The sequence below is a fragment of the Cucurbita pepo genome, chromosome 14 (assembly GCF_057944985.1).
Source record: "Cucurbita pepo subsp. pepo isolate OVF chromosome 14, ASM5794498v1, whole genome shotgun sequence".
In the NCBI taxonomy this organism is placed as follows: domain Eukaryota; kingdom Viridiplantae; phylum Streptophyta; class Magnoliopsida; order Cucurbitales; family Cucurbitaceae; genus Cucurbita; species Cucurbita pepo.
In genome coordinates, this window is record NC_141811.1 from 7,161,794 (window position 1) to 7,182,741 (window position 20,948).

The following is a 20,948-nucleotide window of genomic DNA, read 5'->3' on the forward strand; positions in this document are numbered from 1 at the left end:
GGGATGTATCCTAACCTCTCACTAACCTAAAAGAGACTTAGAGTTTATGTTTGGATCATAAATTAAAGTATCAATTCAATAATACTTAAGGTATAAGATGAATGAGATGTAATTACTGGGGTAAAATAACATTTTGATTCAACTATAATTAGGAACAACTCGTAAAAAGATCAACTTATCTATAATAGTTATATCATGGATATAACTTATCTTAAAGTGCATAAAACTGCAACTCTAAATTAGATCATAACCTCGAGTTTAGGCATGCACAAACCTGAAAAGGGAATATAACAAGTATCTTACTATTATTCTAGTTCGAGAGGGGTATGAACCGATAGTTTGTTGTTCTAACTTGAAAAAATAATATAGCAGATAGTTACTGTTCCTAAAGTAGGTAGTATAGTATTATAGCTTAAGGAAGTGTGAATGTTAGACGAACACGACTCTCCACAATGGTATGATATTGTCCACTTTGAGCATAAGCTCTCATGGCTTCGCTTTGTGCTTCCCCAAAAGGCCTCATACCATGGAGTTAGTATTCCTCACTTATAAACCCATGATCATTCCCTAAATTAGTCGATGTGGGACTTCCATCATCCAACACCTCCCCTCGAACAAAGTGCGCCTCCCCTTAATCGAGGCTCGACTCCTTTGGAGTCTTAGTCATTTTTGACTGCCTTCGAGGAGGGGCTTGGCTCCTTTTCTTTAGGAGTTCTTTGTTCGATATTTGAGGATTTGAGGATTTACCAATCTATTGGCACGACTAAGTTTAGGGCATGGCTCTGATACCATGTTAGACGAACACGACTCTCCACAATGGTATGATATTGTCCACTTTGAGCATAAGCTCTCATGGCTTTGCTTTGTGCTTCCCCAAAAGGCCTCATACCAATGGAGTTAGTATTCCTCACTTATAAACCCATGATCAGTTTTCTATTCTAGCCTGAAATGGCAATGTAACAAGTAGTTTACTATACATAGGGGCACGCAGTTGTTTCTCGATACTACTAGGGAGAACCTTCTAGTTAGAACTCAATAGGCAAATTTGTAGAGTACGATTAGAGCTCCTCCATACTTATGAGATTTACCCTAGAGCTCTTTCCAAGAGCCAAAGTGATTCAAGGCGCAATTAGTGCAAGGTTGATGTGGACCTAGGCAATAAGAGCACCCAAAAACCTTCTAGTTATGGACCCCGAGGGGTTAGGACACTCCCTAGAGGAGAAATGTAAAGGGTTTAGATACCTATGAGCCTGAAAAGACTAGTACATACTAGAGACACGATACTAGATAAAGAATGTATAGTTGAGCACATAACCTAAGATTAAGTTATAGAGAATAAAGTACTTATAGCCAACCTGCTTTTAAAAAAATCTTTGCTAAATTATTAAATTCTATAATTAATTAATTTTCATTATTTAACTATAGATCTAGAGTTATACTCTTATGCATTATAATTACATTTTGGTCAAAACTGGGTTGTAATTACATATTACACTAAATATCAATTATCCCTTAGTGAACAATTTGTTTATAATTAAATGGAAAACTAAGTCCCTCTTAGATTGTGAGGGGTGAGCTTCCATTGTTCAAGTCCTAAAATTAGTAATAAGAAAACTATTTCGGAAGAAAAAGTGGATTCTATCTCAAAATTATGTTTTCAGCTCGATTCAAGTTTCCAAAATAATAGACTTATTAAATTAGCTACAAATGCGACGTTGTATTGAGAGACCTTGGCCGAGCAGAGGCAAGGTCGAGCCGAATGAATTGGCCTAGTGTAGAGGCAAGTTGGATGTGTCGCAGACGATTTAACATGCACGCACAGGCGGCGTGTGTGGTTGAACAAGCTTGGATTCCGCACAAGCGATGTTCGATTGGCGAAAACAAACCTCGCCTAAGGTCCAACGAATCACAAAGCCGGGGCGAAAAATATATATGGGGCGTAATTCCCATCTGATCCATGCAAATCAAAGGTTAAATCTTCATAATCAAGAGTTCATAACTCACTCAAAATTAAGATTGAGTTACATATGATCATCCTAGGAATTATTTATTTCTGAAATTATAAAAAAGATTAAATATTTCGTGGTCCAGTTTTGTACGAACTCATTATATAGAATACCCCATTCGCATGTAGCTACACGACCGATTTTGATCAAATCATTTTGTAATAATTACAAAAATAGTCATATAAATAGTTTTACTCGAATTAAACCCTCAAACTTATCCCTATAATATAAGTCCTTTAGATTATTTTTTTTAACATAATCCTTTCCTATGTCAATTACAAACGGTTTAAAAAATTACATTAATAACTTTGATTTTTTATATATCACATAATCTTAAATGGTTACTAAAATAATCAAAATTATTATTAAATAATTAAATAATTAATAATATGACATAAATTTCAAACACTAAAATACACAATTTAGTTGGTTATTTTCTAATTTAAAAGAATTGACTATTTATGTTTATGTTTGGAAATTAAAAAAAAAAATTATCTCTTTTATTGAAAGTTCTTATATGTAGTAAAGAAAAAAATAAGTATTAATGAAAATTTAAGAGTAAAAAATTGAAAAATATTAATGAAAATGGGAAAGTTAAAATATTTTTAAGAGTATTTTTAATGTCAATTTAAAACTAACCAAAATAAATTTTAAAGTATTATAGAAAATTTTGAAAAAATGTTTTTTATTATTAATTCAACTTAAAATATAAAAGCTAGGGTTTATATTTCGAGCAGCGGTGTTCCATCGGCTGCGTGTGGAGTGTGTTCAATCGGATTTCCATCTCTCTCACAAAGATAATTTAACTTCTTACAATTTCCCCATTTGGATTTAATTTGCGTCTGAAATCAAATTTCTCCGCTTACTTCTTGGCGCTCGATGGATGGTAAAACTGAAAAATCTAGGGCTGTGACCAAGAATCTATCGCCATGCGATGTTGAAGCTCTCAGGAAATGTTTGCAGGAAAACAATGGCGATCGTGTTAAGTGCGAGTCTCAAATACAGGCCTTCAGGTCTTCTTGCTCCCTAAAGAAACCAAATCCATCTTTACAATCTGGAAGGAACAACTTCGAGGCTAGTGTTTGATTTCTATCGATCTCCTGCTCTAAGTACTGCGGAGAGTTATTTTTACAGATTGTAATTGATTTGTTTTTCTGAATAGTCGTGTCTTGGCAATAAAATTCTTGAATCTTCAATTGTCAATCCTTCAACTTCAATTCAATTTTGAATGTCGTTCTGCGTTATGAATTTGATAGTCCGAATGATTGTTCTGTTGGATCACTGAGATCCCCCTTCTTCATGAAAGTTTATTAAAATGGAAAGTTTGTTGATAGAATTATGTAGATATGCATTCAAACTGTGGTCAAAGTAGATCAAAAACCTCATTACAAATCAAGGAACAGTATGTATCGTAAATTTGTAGAAACCTTTGCCTTTTACTCTTTCTCTAACCCAATGAAGTGAGTTCAATAATCAGCCTGGTGGTTGAGAAAAAGAACAACACAATATTGATGATAGGAACAATCCAATTCAGAAGTTTCACTGAGTGATTATCAAAACATGGAATGATCAATCACTTTTGAAGAGACATCTGATGGAGTAATCATGAGTCTTTGTTTAATTAGGGAAAAATTAAGGGACCTGTGATAGCTTGAATTAACTTAATCTCAAGGCAAACATGCAACAGAAGGAAAAAAAAAAGGTTTCTGCATTTTCACTCCAAAAAAGACCAACCAAACCTCCAGAAGAGAGGGGAGAAGTCCTTTTCCATTTAGAAACTATGTTCTTTCAGAGTGCAAACTCTTTGTAGACTACATTTGTAGACTTCATGTGAAGGCAAAGACAAGCCAAGCACCAACCCCTCCATCAGCCCTGTTTCACATTTGAAGCTTTTTTTTCTTTTCCCCTTCTTCTTTTAAAGAAAGTTTGAAGTTATTTATTATTCTCTCTTTTTCTGTTCCTTCTAAACTTCCCTTCTTGAAAATGAAGGAAAACGAAAAGGAACCAGTAAGCAGACATGGCTTCTTATCAGTCCTATGTCCCTTTCTTCTTAACAACCCCCTCCCTCTCCTTTGAATTGAAAAAAACATACTGGGAAAACCTGAAACATCTAGCCCAAATACTAAGCAAGGTTAGGTGAGAGATAGCAACCTTAAACACCATCAAAAACAGCATATCTATTCCTTAGATATTGCAATTGAAATTCAGTTCTTCTTTGGGAGATTGTCAAATGAAATAACTGTCTCGAGGAAGAAGAACTCTAACCTGGCTAGCTTTTTCTGGGATTTGGATTTTGCTTTGCTTTGCCATTTGTATTTGTGTTTTTAGCCATACTGCTCTGTTTCTTCTGTTACAACATAATGCAGCTTCATATCTCACCTAGTTTGAGGCATGTCACAGTTCTACCAGGCCAAGGTGTTAGAGAGTACATCAAAGTGAAGGTTGCATCGAGGCGGGTTTCATGTCGAATGCTTATCTATTCACTTCTGTTCTTCACCTTTCTTCTCCGGTTCGTGTTCGTGTTGACAGCAGTTGATACCATTGATGGAGAAAGCAAGTGTTCTACTCTAGGTACATTGCTTATCACCTTTCTTCTCCGGTTCGTGTTTGTGTTCTGGGATCCATTGTAGATTATTATTAATAGATAACCCATTTCCCAATTAAGATAGATTTATTAATACTTCAATGAAAGATTTTGCTCCTCTTTTCTGGGATGTCTTACTATTAAATGCTAAGAATAGTAGAACCTTTAGCAGAGAGAGAGAGCCCAAAAGATAAGTTTATCAAGGGAAGCAGTATCCTACAAAAGGAATTAGCCATTCAGATGAATCATGGAGATTTTAACTTTTGTGTCAAATGTAGAATTCATTACAAGCAAACCCAACATCAGCCATTATCCAACAGTGCATATGCTTAGAGATAATCTTTCCATCTTCATTGGGTGGGTGTTGGAAGAAGAAGAAGAAGAAGAAGAAGAAGAAGAAGAAGAAGAAGAAGAGAAGAAGGCTCCTGAGTGTCTCTATGCTTAGCTTCAGACGTGCAGCCTAAGCATGCTTTAGAAGCTTAAGATAGAAGTTTTTTCCTTTGCACTTTCTCAATGGTCCAAAATTGTCTATTGTCCTTATCTTTTATACCTTCCGACACCCAACAGCCACACCAACTTTGGAATCTGATTGGAGTAAACCTTATAAAACCCACCACTTAACACCATTAGATTTGCCTTCAATAGCTTTTCCAAGAAACAAAAGGAAAGTAAGGCCTCTAACTAAAGTTACTCAAATTAAACATCCTAAGACTCCGTTTGATAATCATTTGATTTTTTCTTTTTATATTTTCTGAAAACTATGTTTGTTTTCTCACCATTATAAATAATGGTTTTTAACTTTCCTAAAAAAAAAAACATTTGAATTCAAGACTAAATTTAAAAAACAAAAACTAGTTTTTTAGGCATTATTCAATAACATTTAATTTTTGAAAATTGAACTTATAAGCATTGCTTTACTTAATTTTTGAAAATAAAGTATGGCAGCTTCTAATAGTCTAAACTTCTTGATCTTATGGTAGGTTGTCTGGGGAAAAAATTAGGCCCAAGGCTTTTGGGGAGAAGATTGGAACCCAAAGTAATCTTGAAACCTCTTCTCTGAAGGCTATTTCCAATGTCTATATAGGTACTGTTAATGAACTTTCTACTAATACTTTGTTTGACTTTGGGTCAGGTTCCAGATGTCATGTATCAAATATTGGATAAGCCTATGAGCAAAGATGAACTTCAAGGAAGATTAGACAATATTCCTCAGACTTTAGAAGATTTTATGGCTGAGATCAAGGAAAGCAAACCAGATGCAAAAACTTTTGCTCTTAAACTCAGAGAAATGGTTATAATCGCTCATCTCTTAGTTTATTATTGTTTGTTATCCTTCAACCTCTTGAAACATACTCTTTACCTAAAAAAACCCAATTATGTTAGCGTTAGGTGTGTGAGGATAATGAATCCAAATACAATTCAAATGTTCTTAGTCCAATCTCAAGGAGTTGTGACAATCATCTAAGAAACAGAACACCACTGCCACAATCATATTGTTTAAAATTCTCTAAAACATATTAGCTAAGGTATTGATATTTTGCAGGTTTGATTATTATAAAGGTATTAATTTGGAGTTCATGTGTATCTTGCAGGTCAGTCTTATGGAACAAAGAACCAGAACCGCCAAAATTCAAGAATACTTGTACAGGCACGTAGCATCTAGCAGCATACCAAAGCAGCTCCATTGCCTTGCCCTCAGGCTTGCCAATGAGCACTCTACCAATGCAGCTGCTCGCCTCCAGCTTCCTTCAGCAGAACTCGTACCGTCCCTTGTTGACAATTCTTACTTTCACTTTGTCCTCGCCACTGACAATGTGCTTGCTGCATCTGTCGTCGCCAAATCCCTCGTCCGCAACGCTTTACGCCCACAGAAAATTATTCTCCATATAATCACAGATAGAAAGACTTACTTCCCTATGCAAGCATGGTTTTCCCTTCACTCTCTATCACCTGCAATTATTGAAGTTAAGGCATTGCATCATTTTGACTGGTTTACAAAGGGTAAAGTCCCAGTTTTGGAAGCAATGGAGAAAGACCAGAAGGTCCGGTCACAATTCAGAGGTGGGTCATCAGCCATTGTCGCAAATGAGACTGAAAAACCTAATATCATTGCATCAAAGTTGCAGGCACTGAGTCCAAAATATAATTCCGTGATGAATCACATTCGTATCCATTTACCAGAGGTAAACAAGTTCTTTCTACGAAACATAATTACTTGGGTTTTGCTGAGAGTAGATGTTCTTTTGATTTTTTTTGTAAACTGCCAAGAAAGTATTTTGTTAAAACTCCTTAGAGACCTATCTGGATGTTTTACTATGTGAATGCTCATGGATGACAATTCTCTATGCAGTTGTTCCCAAGTCTCAAGAAGGTGGTGTTCTTGGACGACGACATTGTGATTCAAACTGATCTTTCCCCTTTGTGGGACATCGATATGAATGGGAAGGTTAATGGAGCAGTAGAAACATGTAGAGGAGACGATAAATTTGTAATGTCGAAGCGATTAAAGAGCTATCTGAATTTCTCACACCCTTTAATAGCAGAAAATTTTCATCCTAATGAATGTGCATGGGCTTATGGAATGAACATCTTTGATCTTGAGGCCTGGAGAAAGACCAACATAAGCCTCACATATCATCACTGGCTTGAACAGGTAAGGCTCAATTGAATCATGACTCAAAATTCCTCTTGCTTATATTATTTAACCTACACTTTCAAACATATTTTGGCTGAATGGAAACTGTTTGCTATGCAGAACGTGAAATCAGACCTAAGTTTATGGCAGCTTGGGACTTTGCCTCCTGGCCTTATAGCATTTCATGGTCACGTTCATATCATCGATCCATTTTGGCATATGCTGGGCCTAGGTTATCAAGAGAATACAAGTTTTGTTGATGCAGAGACTGCTGGAGTCATCCACTTCAATGGACGAGCGAAGCCATGGCTCGAGATAGCCTTTCCACATCTCCGGCCATTGTGGACAAAATATATCAACTTCTCTGATAAATTTATCAAGAGCTGCCATATAAGAGCTTCCTAGGTTGGGAAGAAATTTTCTTCGACTGATGATAAAGAATCACTTGTAAATGCAAAGAAGAAACATGAGAGAGTTCCTTGAAACAAGATATGAGATGAAAGCTGCCACTCTTACTGTCTTCTCCTGCTTGCTCTTCATCTTTTCCTCTATTCCCATCTTTCAATACTATTAACTTTTTGTTTCCTTACACACATAAAAACCATATATCAGTTCCAAATTTTTGTAGATTTAGGCACTTTTGTTATGTTATAAAGATTGAAAGTCTACTGCTTTGCATTGCAAGCTTGCAACCAGTCTTAAAAAGGTACAGTTCTACTTAAAATACTAATTCCTATAGACACTGCCTTCCATTCTTCTCCCTCTTCAACAAGCACATTCCATAGCTCACCACTCAAATGAACTTCCAACCCCGTGAGGGAGTGAAACACCTCAAAGAAACCCAACAAATTGAGTCTCCTCCTCAAATGCTCAGTTGGGGTTGAAAATCAGCACTGGCTTAGGATAAAAACCATCTGTAACGGCGTTTACGATTTGAATTTGAGAATATTCTGGACTCAATAACACAGCCACATCACTGGAATTCAGAATTCTGGCATCTAATCTATCAAGCAGAGTGACTGTTCTTCGATTTCTACCAATCGGTCAGCTAGAGACTTGTCCAATTGTTTTACCGCAGACATGTCTGTGTACTATGATCCAAGGAGCCGACTTGTCTCTAATACCACTTGTCACAATTGAATTCGACAGTGAGACAACGATTGAGTGCATTTAAGAGAAATGTTTTAGAAAACGTGAGCGAGGAAATACGTAAGCAAGTAGGCAACAACGATGACTTTGATAGTATATAATCCGGGTAGGAAGAATTAATAACTAGTCACATCCTCATATAGCACATTTTGGGACATTTTAGTTCTAGTGAGTGTGACATGATTTTGATAACGGGTCATACACCTGTATTGTCACAACAATAATAGTAAAGATCTATCTAACATGAAAGTAAGTACAAAAGGTTTGGAACGGGCATGCGGCCATGGATAACACGTCTTGGACAAGCATAACCGGGACATCCGACATGCAGCCGCAAGCAACATGCCTTGGACAAGCATGACCGTGACACAGGGCGGGGTCGGGGAAGCCTTCCCCGTCCATTGTCCCATCACCTATTTGATTCCCCATCCCCCTGAAATTGCCTCTTTATTTGTGTGGGGGTCAATACAAGGATTCGCGAAAAATTTGCGGAGATCGAGTTCCCCGTAGAAAGTTTTTTTTTTTTTTTTCAATTTATTATTTTTACAAAAATATAGTTATTTAAAATTTTTCATTTTTCAATCTAACCTTCACTAAAAAAAATTGTAAAAAAATCCTAATAAATCAATATATTTTATAAATAAAGTGTATAATGTTCTACTAATATAATTTCTAAAAATTTAAAATTTAATATTACAACGTAGTCTTTTAACAATTAAAAAACATCTCCAAGTCTTTTAACAATTAAAAAATATCTATAACATAGTCTTCACTTTAAATATTACAAGTAGCTAAAAAACATATATATAATATAGGTTAAAAGTATATTTATATTAAGGGGGCGGGGACATGGAATATAATCCTGTCCTCACGCCATTTATATAACAGGAAAAAATGTTCCCCACTCCTTTTCTCATTTTCGTCTGAATAGGTAATCCTCTCCCCGTTCGGGGTTGATCTCTACCTGTAAAAAGGACATATCTAGTTATAACAAAAAGAGAAATGAGAACTATGGAACCACTAAATGACCTTAAGATTTAATGTTTTAACTGAATTGTACGTTTGGACAACCAAAAGGAGGGAAAAAAAAATTGAGTCCTTTTTTGTTGATAAGAAAATTGGTGAATGAAGTGGACAAATGAGAGAAAAATGAGAATATCTTTATGAAAAGGATCATTGAACAGAATCTTTGGAGTAAAGGCCTCCAAGACCATGAATGGTAAGCACACAAAATGTTTCTGTACTAAACAAGGGCAAGCAGATGACTTTCAGGTAGGAAGAACAAAAAAAAGAAAGAAGAAAAGGATATTCCCACAGAGTGGCTGCAATTGATCTGTACAGTTCACTAGCCATCCAAGAAAAATCAGTCTCTAGCAGTATTGCAGGCAAAAACATCCCATTGTTAGCCTATTCTCATCAACATTCACATGCTGGTTTAACTTATTCACATTCTTACAGCTAAAACCCAGCATTGATTCCATAAAAAGTCTACAACTTGCAAATACAGTCGAGATATAGCCATCATATCATCATCCAGTTAAACAAGGATATGAAACAAGCGTCGAGAATAATGGTAGAATCAGTACAAATGGGGTATATAGTCAGAATGTGCAATCTCAAACCGCCCCTCGTTTTCAGGTTGCCTAATTAAGCAACAGGAGGGCGGAGTACGTGATCTTGTGAGGTGTCGACCGCTGCAGGTGGCATGAACTGCCACATGGCAACTCCTGGGTAGCTGATGAAAGGAACCAACTTGTTTCCAGCTGCTTGGCCTTGAGCAGCAAAAGTGGCAGGGATGGCTGGAGGCAAGAAGCCAGGTTGTGAATTCATGTCTTTTAGTTGCTGCTCCAACTTCTCTTTCTCCATTTTTAACCTCTGCTTCTCATCACGAAGCTCATTCTTTTCAGCCTAAATAAGTGGGAAAACAGAAACTTGGATGTCTTATGAGTATGCAGATCGACATCTTCACATCACAAATGTTGTAGTTTGTAACAATCTTTCAGATGGAATACTACAACGTAATGAAATAAATAGAGATTTTCTTGGTCAGATAATTGTAGAAGACTAACCTTCAACTCTTTAATCTTCTCTGATAGACTTGTATTTGAATCTTTCAACATCTTCGCTTCACCACGCAACTGAGCAACAATTCGAACAGCATCAATCAAAATGGCAGCCTTGTCGGTCTTAGGTGGTCTTCCGGGCTCCAAAATAGCGCCCAATTCCAGAAACCTGTCAAGTTTCATATGTATTCACTCCTAATAGAAATAAAACATACACATCTCGCTAATGTGCATTGTTGTGTGCAGAGCGAGCAAGAGAGAAAGGGGAGGAGCTTTACTTGTCATTTAGTCTGTCCCTCCGCAGCTTCTCCCGACAAGCTTTTGAGCTAGATGCGCAACTTGTTTCAGTTCTGACCCTGCAGCATTTTGTTCGTTTGTTTATTATACTCTCTTTATCCCTAACCTTTGGATGAAGGGATGAATGAGATGTTGAATAATTTGTTCAAGGAACAGACGGCTTCTATACGTATCGTGATTCCATCGACTCTAAAAAGGAACTAGATTAAAAAGATAAATACAATCGCTATATGAAAAATCTCCCCTAAAAGAAGATTTTTAAGAGTTTATCAATTTGCAATAGCTCTTTCTCTACAAGGCTTTTAAGAATAGCAACAAGAAGGTGAGGGCTGGAAATGGCCTCTCCATCCCAGACCCTAAGGATATCTTAGTCCTCTCTTCTTCATCTTCTGATTTTAGGGCGACAAAACACACTCAGTTTCTTTGATCTTGAATCAGGTTCACAGGGAGAAAATTTTCCAAAACCTAATTTACTTAAAAAAAGTTTGCTGGTTTTCTGCAAATATATATGAATATACAATTTTTGGCTTAAGAATATAGATTTATTTCTAATTATTTGTTAGTGAAACTAGTAATTTTATAAAAATACTTAATATTTATATAGTTAATTATAAAATAGTGCAAATAATACCTGTAAAACTTCAGAGATTTGAGTTGTGTAAAACTTCAGAGATTTGAGTTGGGTGTGTTTGTCGAAGTTTAGATCAAGGTGAACGGTGCATTCTTCATCTGCACCTCTAAAATCAATTTAGTAAGAAAAGGTTATTCCCATATCCAACTCTAACGTCGAGGGAGTCTCCACCTCGTTAGAGTTGGGTTTCCATAGGAGCTTGCCTACAAGAACTTCACCACCCCTAAATGTTCACAAGGGATAATGGGGTAATGCATTCTTCTAAATGTTACAGTCTGAAGCTTACCCACTTGTCACATTCAAGTTTTAATTTGTTAACAAGTCCGTTTCCCTTTTTTTCAATCACAATGTTATCTCTAATCTTGGAGGCTCAAGAATATGAAAAATGTCTGAGAAATAGGATTGCAACAAACCAGGGAACTGTAGAACCATCAAGAGCCAAGAGGCTGGTATTTACCTCTTCTTTGAACCAGGCTCCTTCAGGCTATCCGATTCGAACAATGATCCTTCAATTTCCGTGCTAGCAAAGGATGGAGCAAAAAGTTTGATGAGTAAATGCAAAATAATAGCTCCCAACCATCCACCATCACCAAAAAGCAGAATTTTTCGAAATGGTAAAATTAAATAGACAGAGAATGTGAATATATAATAACAGAAGGGCCGAGGGGGAGGGGGAGGGGGAGGGGAGAGATTTTTTTTTACTAAATGCAATAACATATCAAAGGAACGTATACAGTTAGAACAAACTCAGACAGTAACCAAAAGATTAAGTCACTGTTCCATATCGAAAGGCACGTGGTACCACCACAGGAAGAACTCTATAAGTGCACCAGCACTCTCTTTGTTAACATACTAGTAGTTTAGGTAGGATATTGTCTGCTTTGGCCCGTTACGTATCGCCGTCAGCCTCACAGTTTTAAAACGAGTCTACTAGGGAGAGGTTTTCACACCCTTATAAAAAATATTTCGTTCCCCTCTCCAACCAATGTGGGATCTCACAATCCACCCCCACTTGGGGCCCAGCATGCTCGCTGGCACACCACCCGGTGTTTGGCTCTGATATCATTTGTAACAGCCCGAGGTCACCACTAGCAGGTATTATCCGCTTTGGCACGTTACATATCGCCGTCAACCTCACAATTTTAAAACGCGTCTACTAGGGAGAGGTTTCCACACCCTTATAAGGAATGCTTTGTTCCCCTCTCCAACAAATGTAGGGATTCACAGTTTAAATATTGAAATAATATTAGAAACATTCATAATTCAAACAAACAAAAGTTATGTTCAAGTACAGGACTCAAAATCTTCCATCAATTCATAGACGTTAACTAAGCAATTTGGGAAATAAAAATGAAGCTTGAAAGACAGGTAAATGACAAGTTCCTCTCGAGGAAAGTTAAATAAACCAGACCCTCTACTTTGACCAAATTATCTTTCCTCGAAGTATACATATAATATTTAAGAGACACCAGAGTGAAAGAAAGCAGTCAAAGACTCATGCCTGACATGAAGAAAGTACAGACCATTAAAAGTTCAAAATAAAGATCATATAAAGTTTCTCTTTATAAAGATAAATACATTTCAAAGTTCATTTCATTATAGCTTCACGTTAAGGGAATATTTACCTGTTAGTCCTGAACTAAAAACAAATTTCGTAAGTCAATAGAACTTGCCAATTGCGTCCCTAGTTAATGGGGGAAGATGGTTTGGAACAATACTTGAAGGGGAAAATTTCTTAATACTTATTTAGTCAACAAGAGAAAATGACTCTGACCAAGCTAGAGGGTGAAAATGTGCTAAAATTCAATGAAACAAGTTATTCATACTGCAAATTTTGAACCCACCCATTTAAATTTCCAACCTACAAGCTTCAATGAAACACTTCAAGCTGCATAAATTAGTACTAAATTAAGAGAGAAAATGAAAGTTGCAGATGCAGATACAAATCGAAGTAGCAAGATCAAAGTCTTAAGCATAGCAACTGCTCACAGTCGAATCTTAGATCACAAGTAGAAGTCCATAAGTGCATACTCGAGGGAATTTTCACACACACACACACACACACACACACACAAGAATCCGACAAAAGGGTCAGCAATCTATGAATTGTCAACGGCTAGAACAGAAAAATGGAACAAAATTGAATCCAGATGAGAGAGAAATAAAACCTGACATTGGAGGAGGCGTTGAGCGGTGGCATGGACCAGGAGAAGCCGGCAGTGGGGGCAGAGAAATTTGCATCGGCAACAGGAATATCATCCATTAACGCATAATCGAAGAGCCAATTGGTGGTTTCGGGGGATACCATGTCGATGGCGATTCAACAGGGGAGCGTGAGTTTCGTTGGAATTGAAGAAGTGAAGCTGAAATTTTAACGGAGAGAGGAGAAAAAATGGAGAATCTGAATCGGATTTGGGGAATAAGGGAAAGAAGTGGTGGCGGGTAGCCGTCGGGAAGATAGATTCGTCACCCCTCCGTCACAGAGTTGAGTTGACGATATGTCGTTTTGGGCTTTTCCCTTGTATTGGGCCTTATAATTATTTTAATAAAATTATTGGAACATACTAATCATAATAATAATAATAATAATAATAATATGAAGGATGACATCACGCATTTGTTGCATTTGGAAAACAAAAATATAATAAATTAAACAAAGATTCTTTTTTGTTTTGAGAGTGAAAGATGATGTCAAATTTTTTTGGTTAAATTATAAAAAAAATATATATATATCAATTTTTAGTTTTCGGTGAATTTTAAAATGTTATATTAAGACCTTCGACCTTTACAAAAAAATAAAAAAAGACTCAAAGACATGAGAAAATGTGAACAATATTGGATGATAAAAGTCCCACATTGGTTAATTTAGAGAATGATAGTGAGTTTATAATCAAGAAATACTATCTCCATCTGATTTGGGCTTCTCCCAAAGCAAAGCCATCAATCCTCAAATGTCGAACTGTGTACTTTGTTCGAGGAATACTGTCTCCTCTTTTGGGAGAACTGTTTTTATTGATATGTTTATCATCTTAAACAATCACTTTTCAATTAGAGGACAAAATGACAATATTATAAGCAATTAATCATTTGATATGAGGTTATAAATGTAATTATGAAATTGTATACTACACATTTCGAAAGTGTTTGTATTCTCGTCCATAGAAGTTGGTCAGAAACATACATATATTTGAGATCCACAGAACATATGTAAATTAAGTTTAAGTTAAACACGTTTTCCATTACAAATTTGGCCATGAACTTAAACATCTTGATCAAAATCCTTGCTCTTTGATTCAGCACCTCTATTCGATTCTAACTTGGGAATCTTGATCTCAAGAATCGTGTCATTCTTCATCCGAGCCTCTATTCTACAACAATCAACATCTTCAGGCAACTCGAGTCGCCGAACGAATCCATACTCCCACCAATTGGCACATCGCCAATCGACGAGCTTCGTGGCTTCTCTTTGTTGTTCCTTCAACTGACCACTTATCTCTAACACCTTCCCGTCTTCTACGGAGATTTGCAAAGCGTTTCTCCAAGGTTCTGTGTGTTTGTAAAATTTTGGTTTGTGTCAATCAAACATATCACCCAATCTTTTTGAATGAGTAGCAACAGAGAGAGTTGAAGGCCCTCTGGAGAGTCTTTTAAAACGAAGTTGATAACATAATTTCACCATTAAAATCTATTCTCTCTTTATCATCCTTTCAACTTCAACTCTCTGCAAAATAAATGTTTGAGAATGCTCTTAACCATCGTCAAATTTAAAAATTACTTTCAATTTTGTATTTAATATATTTTTCTAAAGTTTAAATTTTATATATAATACGATTCCAACTAATTTGTCTAGTAGACTAAAATTTTAATTTTATATAAATTAGACACTAAATTTATAATAGGTAAAAATTTTGGTAAAATTAAAGTTGGCATGAAAAAAGGGGGTGATTAAGAGGCGAGGACAATAGTTGCCCGCCGGAAGACACCATGGCATGGTGTAAGGCAGCACCACCTACGAACCTCAAAGGCTATATTAGACAACTGGAAACTTAACCACGCGCAGTGCATCAGCGTTTAAAGTTTTTTAAGATCCACAGGGGTAAACGCCGGTAAAATCCCCTTAACAATCAAACGGGTTTAGGGTTTAAATTAGCGCGTGTCGTTTCCGGCCCACACCCCAATAAAAGTTGGACGGGATTACTAATTTAAAGTCTCCATTGTTTATAAATTCTTCGATGTGGGAGGTTTTGATTTGAAATAAATTTGATCTCTCACCATTTTTTATATTTTATAATCAAAATTCATTTAATTTTGCACCTAATAATTAATATTTTGAAAAAATCCATAAAATACTTCTAGGAAAAAAAAAAAAAAAAAAAACATTCAGCTTAAAAGTTGTTTTTATCCAAATTAAAATTTTAATAACTAAGCATAAAAATTTCACTTCTTAGTTAAATTTCAAAAAATCTCTCTTCCTTCCTCTACTTGATCAATTTCTTACTAATATCTTCATCTAAATCCAATTTTTTTAAAATTAATTTTGTAAATTAAATATTAAAAAAAAAAAGAAGAAGAAAATACCTTGTAATTCTGCTTGAAGAACGTATTCCTGATCAGTCTGAAACCAATCAATTGAAGATTTCCCAGAGCTGCGGAGGGCTGACATCAACAGATCGGCCTCAAACTCCCACAGCGGAAAGGCATCGGCGGGGTCAAAGAACTTCCCGAACAGCAGCGGGCTGAACAAGGAGCCCTCGCCCAACACCTTCTGCACACCCGAATTGGGTTGCCCCACAAATCTGCTGAAAACCTCTTCTCCAAGAGCCACACTCCATTTTGAAGGGCTGTGGTCTGCTTTATGGACTTCCAGTTGCGGCTTCGAAGTGGCCATGCCGGCAGGGGGGAGCTGTGGCTAGGGCGCAACACAAACTTGGAGCTATTAATAATATTGATGCTTAAAAGACATGGGGGGGTTTGAGAACCATATGCTTTGGGCATATTTGGAGGGCTGTAAAGATATTTGGAATCTTTCCCTTTTCCTTTTTCCTACCCATCTTTTCCCTAGATGCCATCTTTATGTGGCTACATAAATTTACCTTTTTCAGCAACATTTATAAACACTAGTACTAACCAACCTCCTAATACACTATAATATCGAATCATTGTCACCCTCTTTCGTGATCGTCCATTTGGTTTGATTCGTGTCCATCCATTATGGGTATGATTTGAAATCGAGAAATTTCTCCATTGGTTCCTTAATTTTTAAGGAGTGATTTTGTTTAGATCGTACATTCTCCATGAATTTGATTTTTTGTTTTGAAAAAAAGCTTGAAAAACTAAGACTTGATGGATTAGTGTGAGATTCTAAATTCTTTGAACTTTGTGTCAATCTTTTTTTGAAGGATGATTCTTGGTCGCACTATTTGAACCTTTCAGCCTCTCTCAACTATATTATTATCCCCTCATGAGCTCTCTCGGAGTACTCCTGTCGGTCCTTCTAAGTGTTATACATACCCAAGCAGAGGTACCCTCGCATCTAAGAGGTTCAACCACAACCTCAAAACCAATTGCTCCGACCTTAACTTCAAAACCGAAGTTGCACGATACCAACCCTGATGCGCGCGAGCTATCACGATCGTACATTTTCAACTTTTTGGCGTCATGATCTTGACGCACTCATGACATGCCTTGAGGAGAACCCACGTCCCATATTCATTTTTTCGCCCATCTTTGTGGTTTTGTTGGACCTTAGGCGGCGAGGTTTTTCTTTTCTAACCGAACACCACTTGTACAGAATTCAAGTTTGTTCAACCACACAAGCCGCTTGTACGTGCATGACTCACCAGATGACAAACAACTACCCTGTGCATGACTCACCAGATGACAAACAACTACCTATGGAGTTATCCCACCTGGGTCCTCCTTCGCCTTTCTCTCCTACTTGGCCCAAAACTCACCACACAAATCATGACAAACTAACTAACTTCGACATATCTCCCCTTAAACTAGGGGAAGCGCACCCCAAAGGTGGCCACCTTAGCCTCAACACTTGTATTCTCTGTCTTGCACACAAGGATGCACCCCTCGGATTAGACAAATCTCTAGGTTGAAAATCATTCTTACTGTCTTTTAGTTTTTAGTTACCATTTTTGTGTTAAACTCACACAATTAAAGTGAGTGGAAAGTCTAGTGGAAGGGCTTAATTAAGTTGCCAATTAAAGTGAGTGAGATGTGAGTGGAAGAGCTTAATTATTTTTCTGTTAAACCCACTCAAAAGTGAGTGGAAAGTCTATTCAAAGGGCTTGCCAATTAAAGTAAGTTCCAATTAAGGTGAGTGGGAAGTCTGGTGGAAGAGCTTAATTAAGTTGCCCACTCCTCTATTCTTCTGTTAAAACCCACACAATTAAAGTGAGTGGAAAGTCGAGAGTCGAAGGACTTAATTAAGTTGCCAATTAGAGTGAGTGGGAAATCATCCCGTCTTTAGCGAGAAATACTGTCTCTCTCTTTTGTTTTTCTATTATTTTCTTCTTTCAAGATTTTTGCTTCGACTTTTTCCTTGTCAACGATTTCCTCCTCCGTCAAAACAACAATCATTTTTTCTCCAGTCAAAATAACAGGGGTGAGGCTCGAAAACCAACCATGATATTTACTCATCGTAGCACCAACCCATATAGCAATATTGGGAAACTTGTAACATAGCCACATGTTGACACTACACTTGAGCCAACTTCTTAACTAACTACCTTCATGTAATACCTTTGACACTTCTCTTGTCTTCATTTCTCTTCGTCCACTTCCAGTTACCCACCTTAGGTGTTAGGCGGTGATTCAATGAATACACGTGTGCTCGCACCTTGGAGCATATCTATGGAGCGGGCAACCGTTCACTAGGGCTCTCCCCCCTTGAACTTGGGCAGCCTCTTTGTAGCAATGTTGTCCCCACAAGAACTTTGCGTTGTGCTCAATTGACCCTTAACTTCTTTGTTGGTAAAGGTTGATACTATCTTCTAATGCGAATGGCTCTTTGGAAAACACCCGACCTGGTGTGCTTTTTGATTCTTTGTTCCCCACATCAGAACTCCAAGTCCTCGGCAAATAAGCTTTTGTTCTTGATTCACTAATGGGTAAGACTCCTCCTAGATTCTATCTGACTTCAATCCACAAAATCTTCTTGATTCTAACTTGCAATTGTCTTGCCCACTCTTGTGTAGGAGAAGCCTTAAGGGGAGCCCCGTATTAATTTTATTTTGCCTTTTGTAGCCTTTATTGAACATTGCGTGAGGTTTGTCTTCACCAACCAAATACAACTCATGCAGAATCAAAGTTTGTTCGGCCATACACGTTGCTCGTGTGTGCATCTGAAATTGTCTGCTACTTAACCAACTTGCCTCTACAATGGTCAAGTCATCTGGCTCGACCTTGCCTCTACTCGAGACCAAGGTCTCTCATATGCAACAATACATCCCATCTCATCATCTAGGTTCCCAATTAACATGGCCCACATGTCTTGATGTCATCCCAAGTCATGAGATGTCATTGACCATTACAACTCACTCGGTCATACTCATCGAGAATGGACTCAGTGTCATTCATAACATCGAAACATCCCAAATTCCATCCATATAAGTACTATAGAGAAATTGGACCCTCCCGTGTCTATGTCATATCATTTACGAACTTTGTAACGGATAATATGTGCATATACCAACCTCCAACACATAGACAGGGGCACAATGTTGACATACCCGTGCTGTCTGACACTATCCTTGAAAGATCCATTTTAAAGAAAGTTGTCTGAGACACTTATCTCGCAATGCTCACCCTCGCTGTAAAACACGTATGTACCACAAGGTAGCTCACTTAGGCCACATGGCTCAGATGTAGTGGTGAGCTGACACCATATCTCCCCCTAAAGTATGTTATGAGACATTTTTAATCTTTTTAGAGTAGTCATGATTTTGATGAACGGTTATATGGTCTCATGGAGGGTCCATCTGGTGTTAGATTAACACCAAACTTTGACGAGCATTCAAGTTTCGTATGGATGAACTTAACTTCAGAGCCGCATGCCTGAATTTCCTTCAAAATTCCGACTTTTGAGGTTAAGATTTGGTGCCCTGCTTAAAAGTGAATTCTTGATTATACTGTAATTATGATGTCTTAGAACATCATAAATGGACTAAGACCTCAATAATTAGGATCAAACTAACATTCAAGAAATTTAGTGACTTTGGCTTAAACCAACAAGTAATTGAGCTTATTGTTGGAACATATTTAACTAGGTTAGATGAATTGTACGATGTATGTTTAACACGTAACTTGTGGATTGTTTACGTGTTATTATTAGCGATATGATATACTTAGTAACCATTATGATGTATGTAATTTCTATTGATTGGTTCATATATATTATGAAACCATGATTATGTTAAGCCTATAAGATATCATGATAGACTGTGTGATAAGTATGAATGATATGCTATGTACCGTGTTTCGTGATTTAAAATGCAGGACCTCATGCATGTTGTATGTCACAAGTATGGTTACTTTCCTTGTATATTATGTACAGACACATACATTATGATATGATATGCACTCTTTTCTTGTCTTTGGTTTTTGGTAGCGTGAGTGTGTGCTAGCATGCAGTCAAGTCTAGAGGGTATATATACGAGCCTGCTTAGTGAGTTAACATATATTTAATAACAACCTTATTAAAAAAAAAGGACGGTTACAAAAATAGTTAAAATAGTTTCTATGATATTAATATTTAAGTCGATTCACAATTAATTAATTTATTAATTATTATTATTATTATTATTATACTATTTGAGGAGGAATAAAAATCTAGATATTAAAGGTCTTATTTGAATATAAAGCAGTGGGAAAGGAATAAATATTATGGGTTTGGTGTTTGGGTCTTATCTTTTTCCATATTCTTCATTTTCTCAACAGCCAAAGCCTTTTCTTTTCTTTTTTTTATTTATTTATTTATTTATTTTTATTTTTATTTTTATTTAATTGGAATATGCTTTTTTAGTGTATTGGGTTTTCAGCTCTCAAAATACCATTGTCACATTCAGAGGATGAGGGCTATTCTAAATTCTTGTTCAAACGTCAACGTGGAGATACGTGTCACTCGTTCAAAAGTTTCATTTTTATCCTTTACATTTATCATTATTACAAAACAACCATTCTATAAACTCTTTCGTAAGATAAAGTTGCATTTATGTTCCAACTTTTAGATAAGTTTTGAAATTATTTTCATACCGTTTTGTGGAAACGTGGAGCCAATAAAAAGTAGGGTTTTGAAAACGAAAAAAAAAAGGAAAAGATTATGGATGGATGAAGATAATTTTTATCCTACAGGGTAAGAAATTTATTGAGAAATATTGATATCGTCAAGTAAATGAGAGCGATTCTAATGATAGAATAACTAAGAAATGCTTTGAAGGAATCAAAAGTTAGTCCCTATACCAACAAGGGACACTTTCCTTTTGGATAACGGAATCGTAAGTACTCTAAAGTTAAGAATGATTTTCTTAGAGTAATGTATGAGGACAAAATATGCTAAAAGAACTCGAGTTGG

The 20,948-nt window shown here is 36.6% G+C and overlaps 3 protein-coding genes across 6 annotated transcripts; 1 reads left to right on the plus strand and 2 right to left on the minus strand.

The window, feature by feature from the left end:
* Positions 1-2,722: 2,722 nt before the first annotated feature.
* On the plus strand, positions 2,723-7,745 carry GAUT12 (galacturonosyltransferase 12). Of its 3 annotated transcripts, XM_023664667.2 has the most exons (7): positions 2,723-3,080; positions 4,407-4,577; positions 5,571-5,626; positions 5,723-5,881; positions 6,183-6,773; positions 6,941-7,243; positions 7,346-7,745. In XM_023664667.2, the coding sequence occupies exons 2-7, from the start codon at positions 4,475-4,477 to the stop codon at positions 7,628-7,630; spliced, it is 1,497 nt and encodes a 498-aa protein (XP_023520435.2). In that variant the 5' UTR covers positions 2,723-3,080; positions 4,407-4,474; the 3' UTR covers positions 7,631-7,745. The 3 variants fall into 3 exon arrangements, with proteins under 3 accessions (XP_023520435.2, XP_023520434.2, XP_086973819.1); XM_023664666.2 differs by having other exon boundaries at positions 2,723-4,577; XM_087117693.1 differs by lacking the exons at positions 2,723-3,080; positions 5,571-5,626 and having other exon boundaries at positions 4,455-4,577.
* A 1,770-nt stretch (positions 7,746-9,515) lies between these two features.
* Positions 9,516-13,851, minus strand: LOC111783833 (transcription factor ILR3). 2 transcript variants are annotated; one of them, XM_087117669.1, is made up of 6 exons: positions 13,534-13,851; positions 11,823-11,885; positions 11,366-11,471; positions 10,716-10,840; positions 10,444-10,606; positions 9,516-10,282 (listed from the first exon to the last, which is right to left on the minus strand). In XM_087117669.1, the coding sequence occupies exons 1-6, from the start codon at positions 13,671-13,673 to the stop codon at positions 10,022-10,024; spliced, it is 858 nt and encodes a 285-aa protein (XP_086973795.1). In that variant the 5' UTR covers positions 13,674-13,851; the 3' UTR covers positions 9,516-10,021. The 2 variants fall into 2 exon arrangements, with proteins under 2 accessions (XP_086973795.1, XP_023520448.2); XM_023664680.2 differs by lacking the exon at positions 11,366-11,471 and having other exon boundaries at positions 10,716-10,793; positions 13,534-13,843.
* Positions 13,852-14,497: 646 nt separating this feature from the next.
* LOC111783805 (HSP20-like chaperones superfamily protein) lies at positions 14,498-16,335 on the minus strand. The gene is made up of 2 exons (XM_023664646.2): positions 15,944-16,335; positions 14,498-14,911 (listed from the first exon to the last, which is right to left on the minus strand). The coding sequence occupies exons 1-2, from the start codon at positions 16,251-16,253 to the stop codon at positions 14,625-14,627; spliced, it is 597 nt and encodes a 198-aa protein (XP_023520414.2). The 5' UTR covers positions 16,254-16,335; the 3' UTR covers positions 14,498-14,624.
* Positions 16,336-20,948: the final 4,613 nt, after the last annotated feature.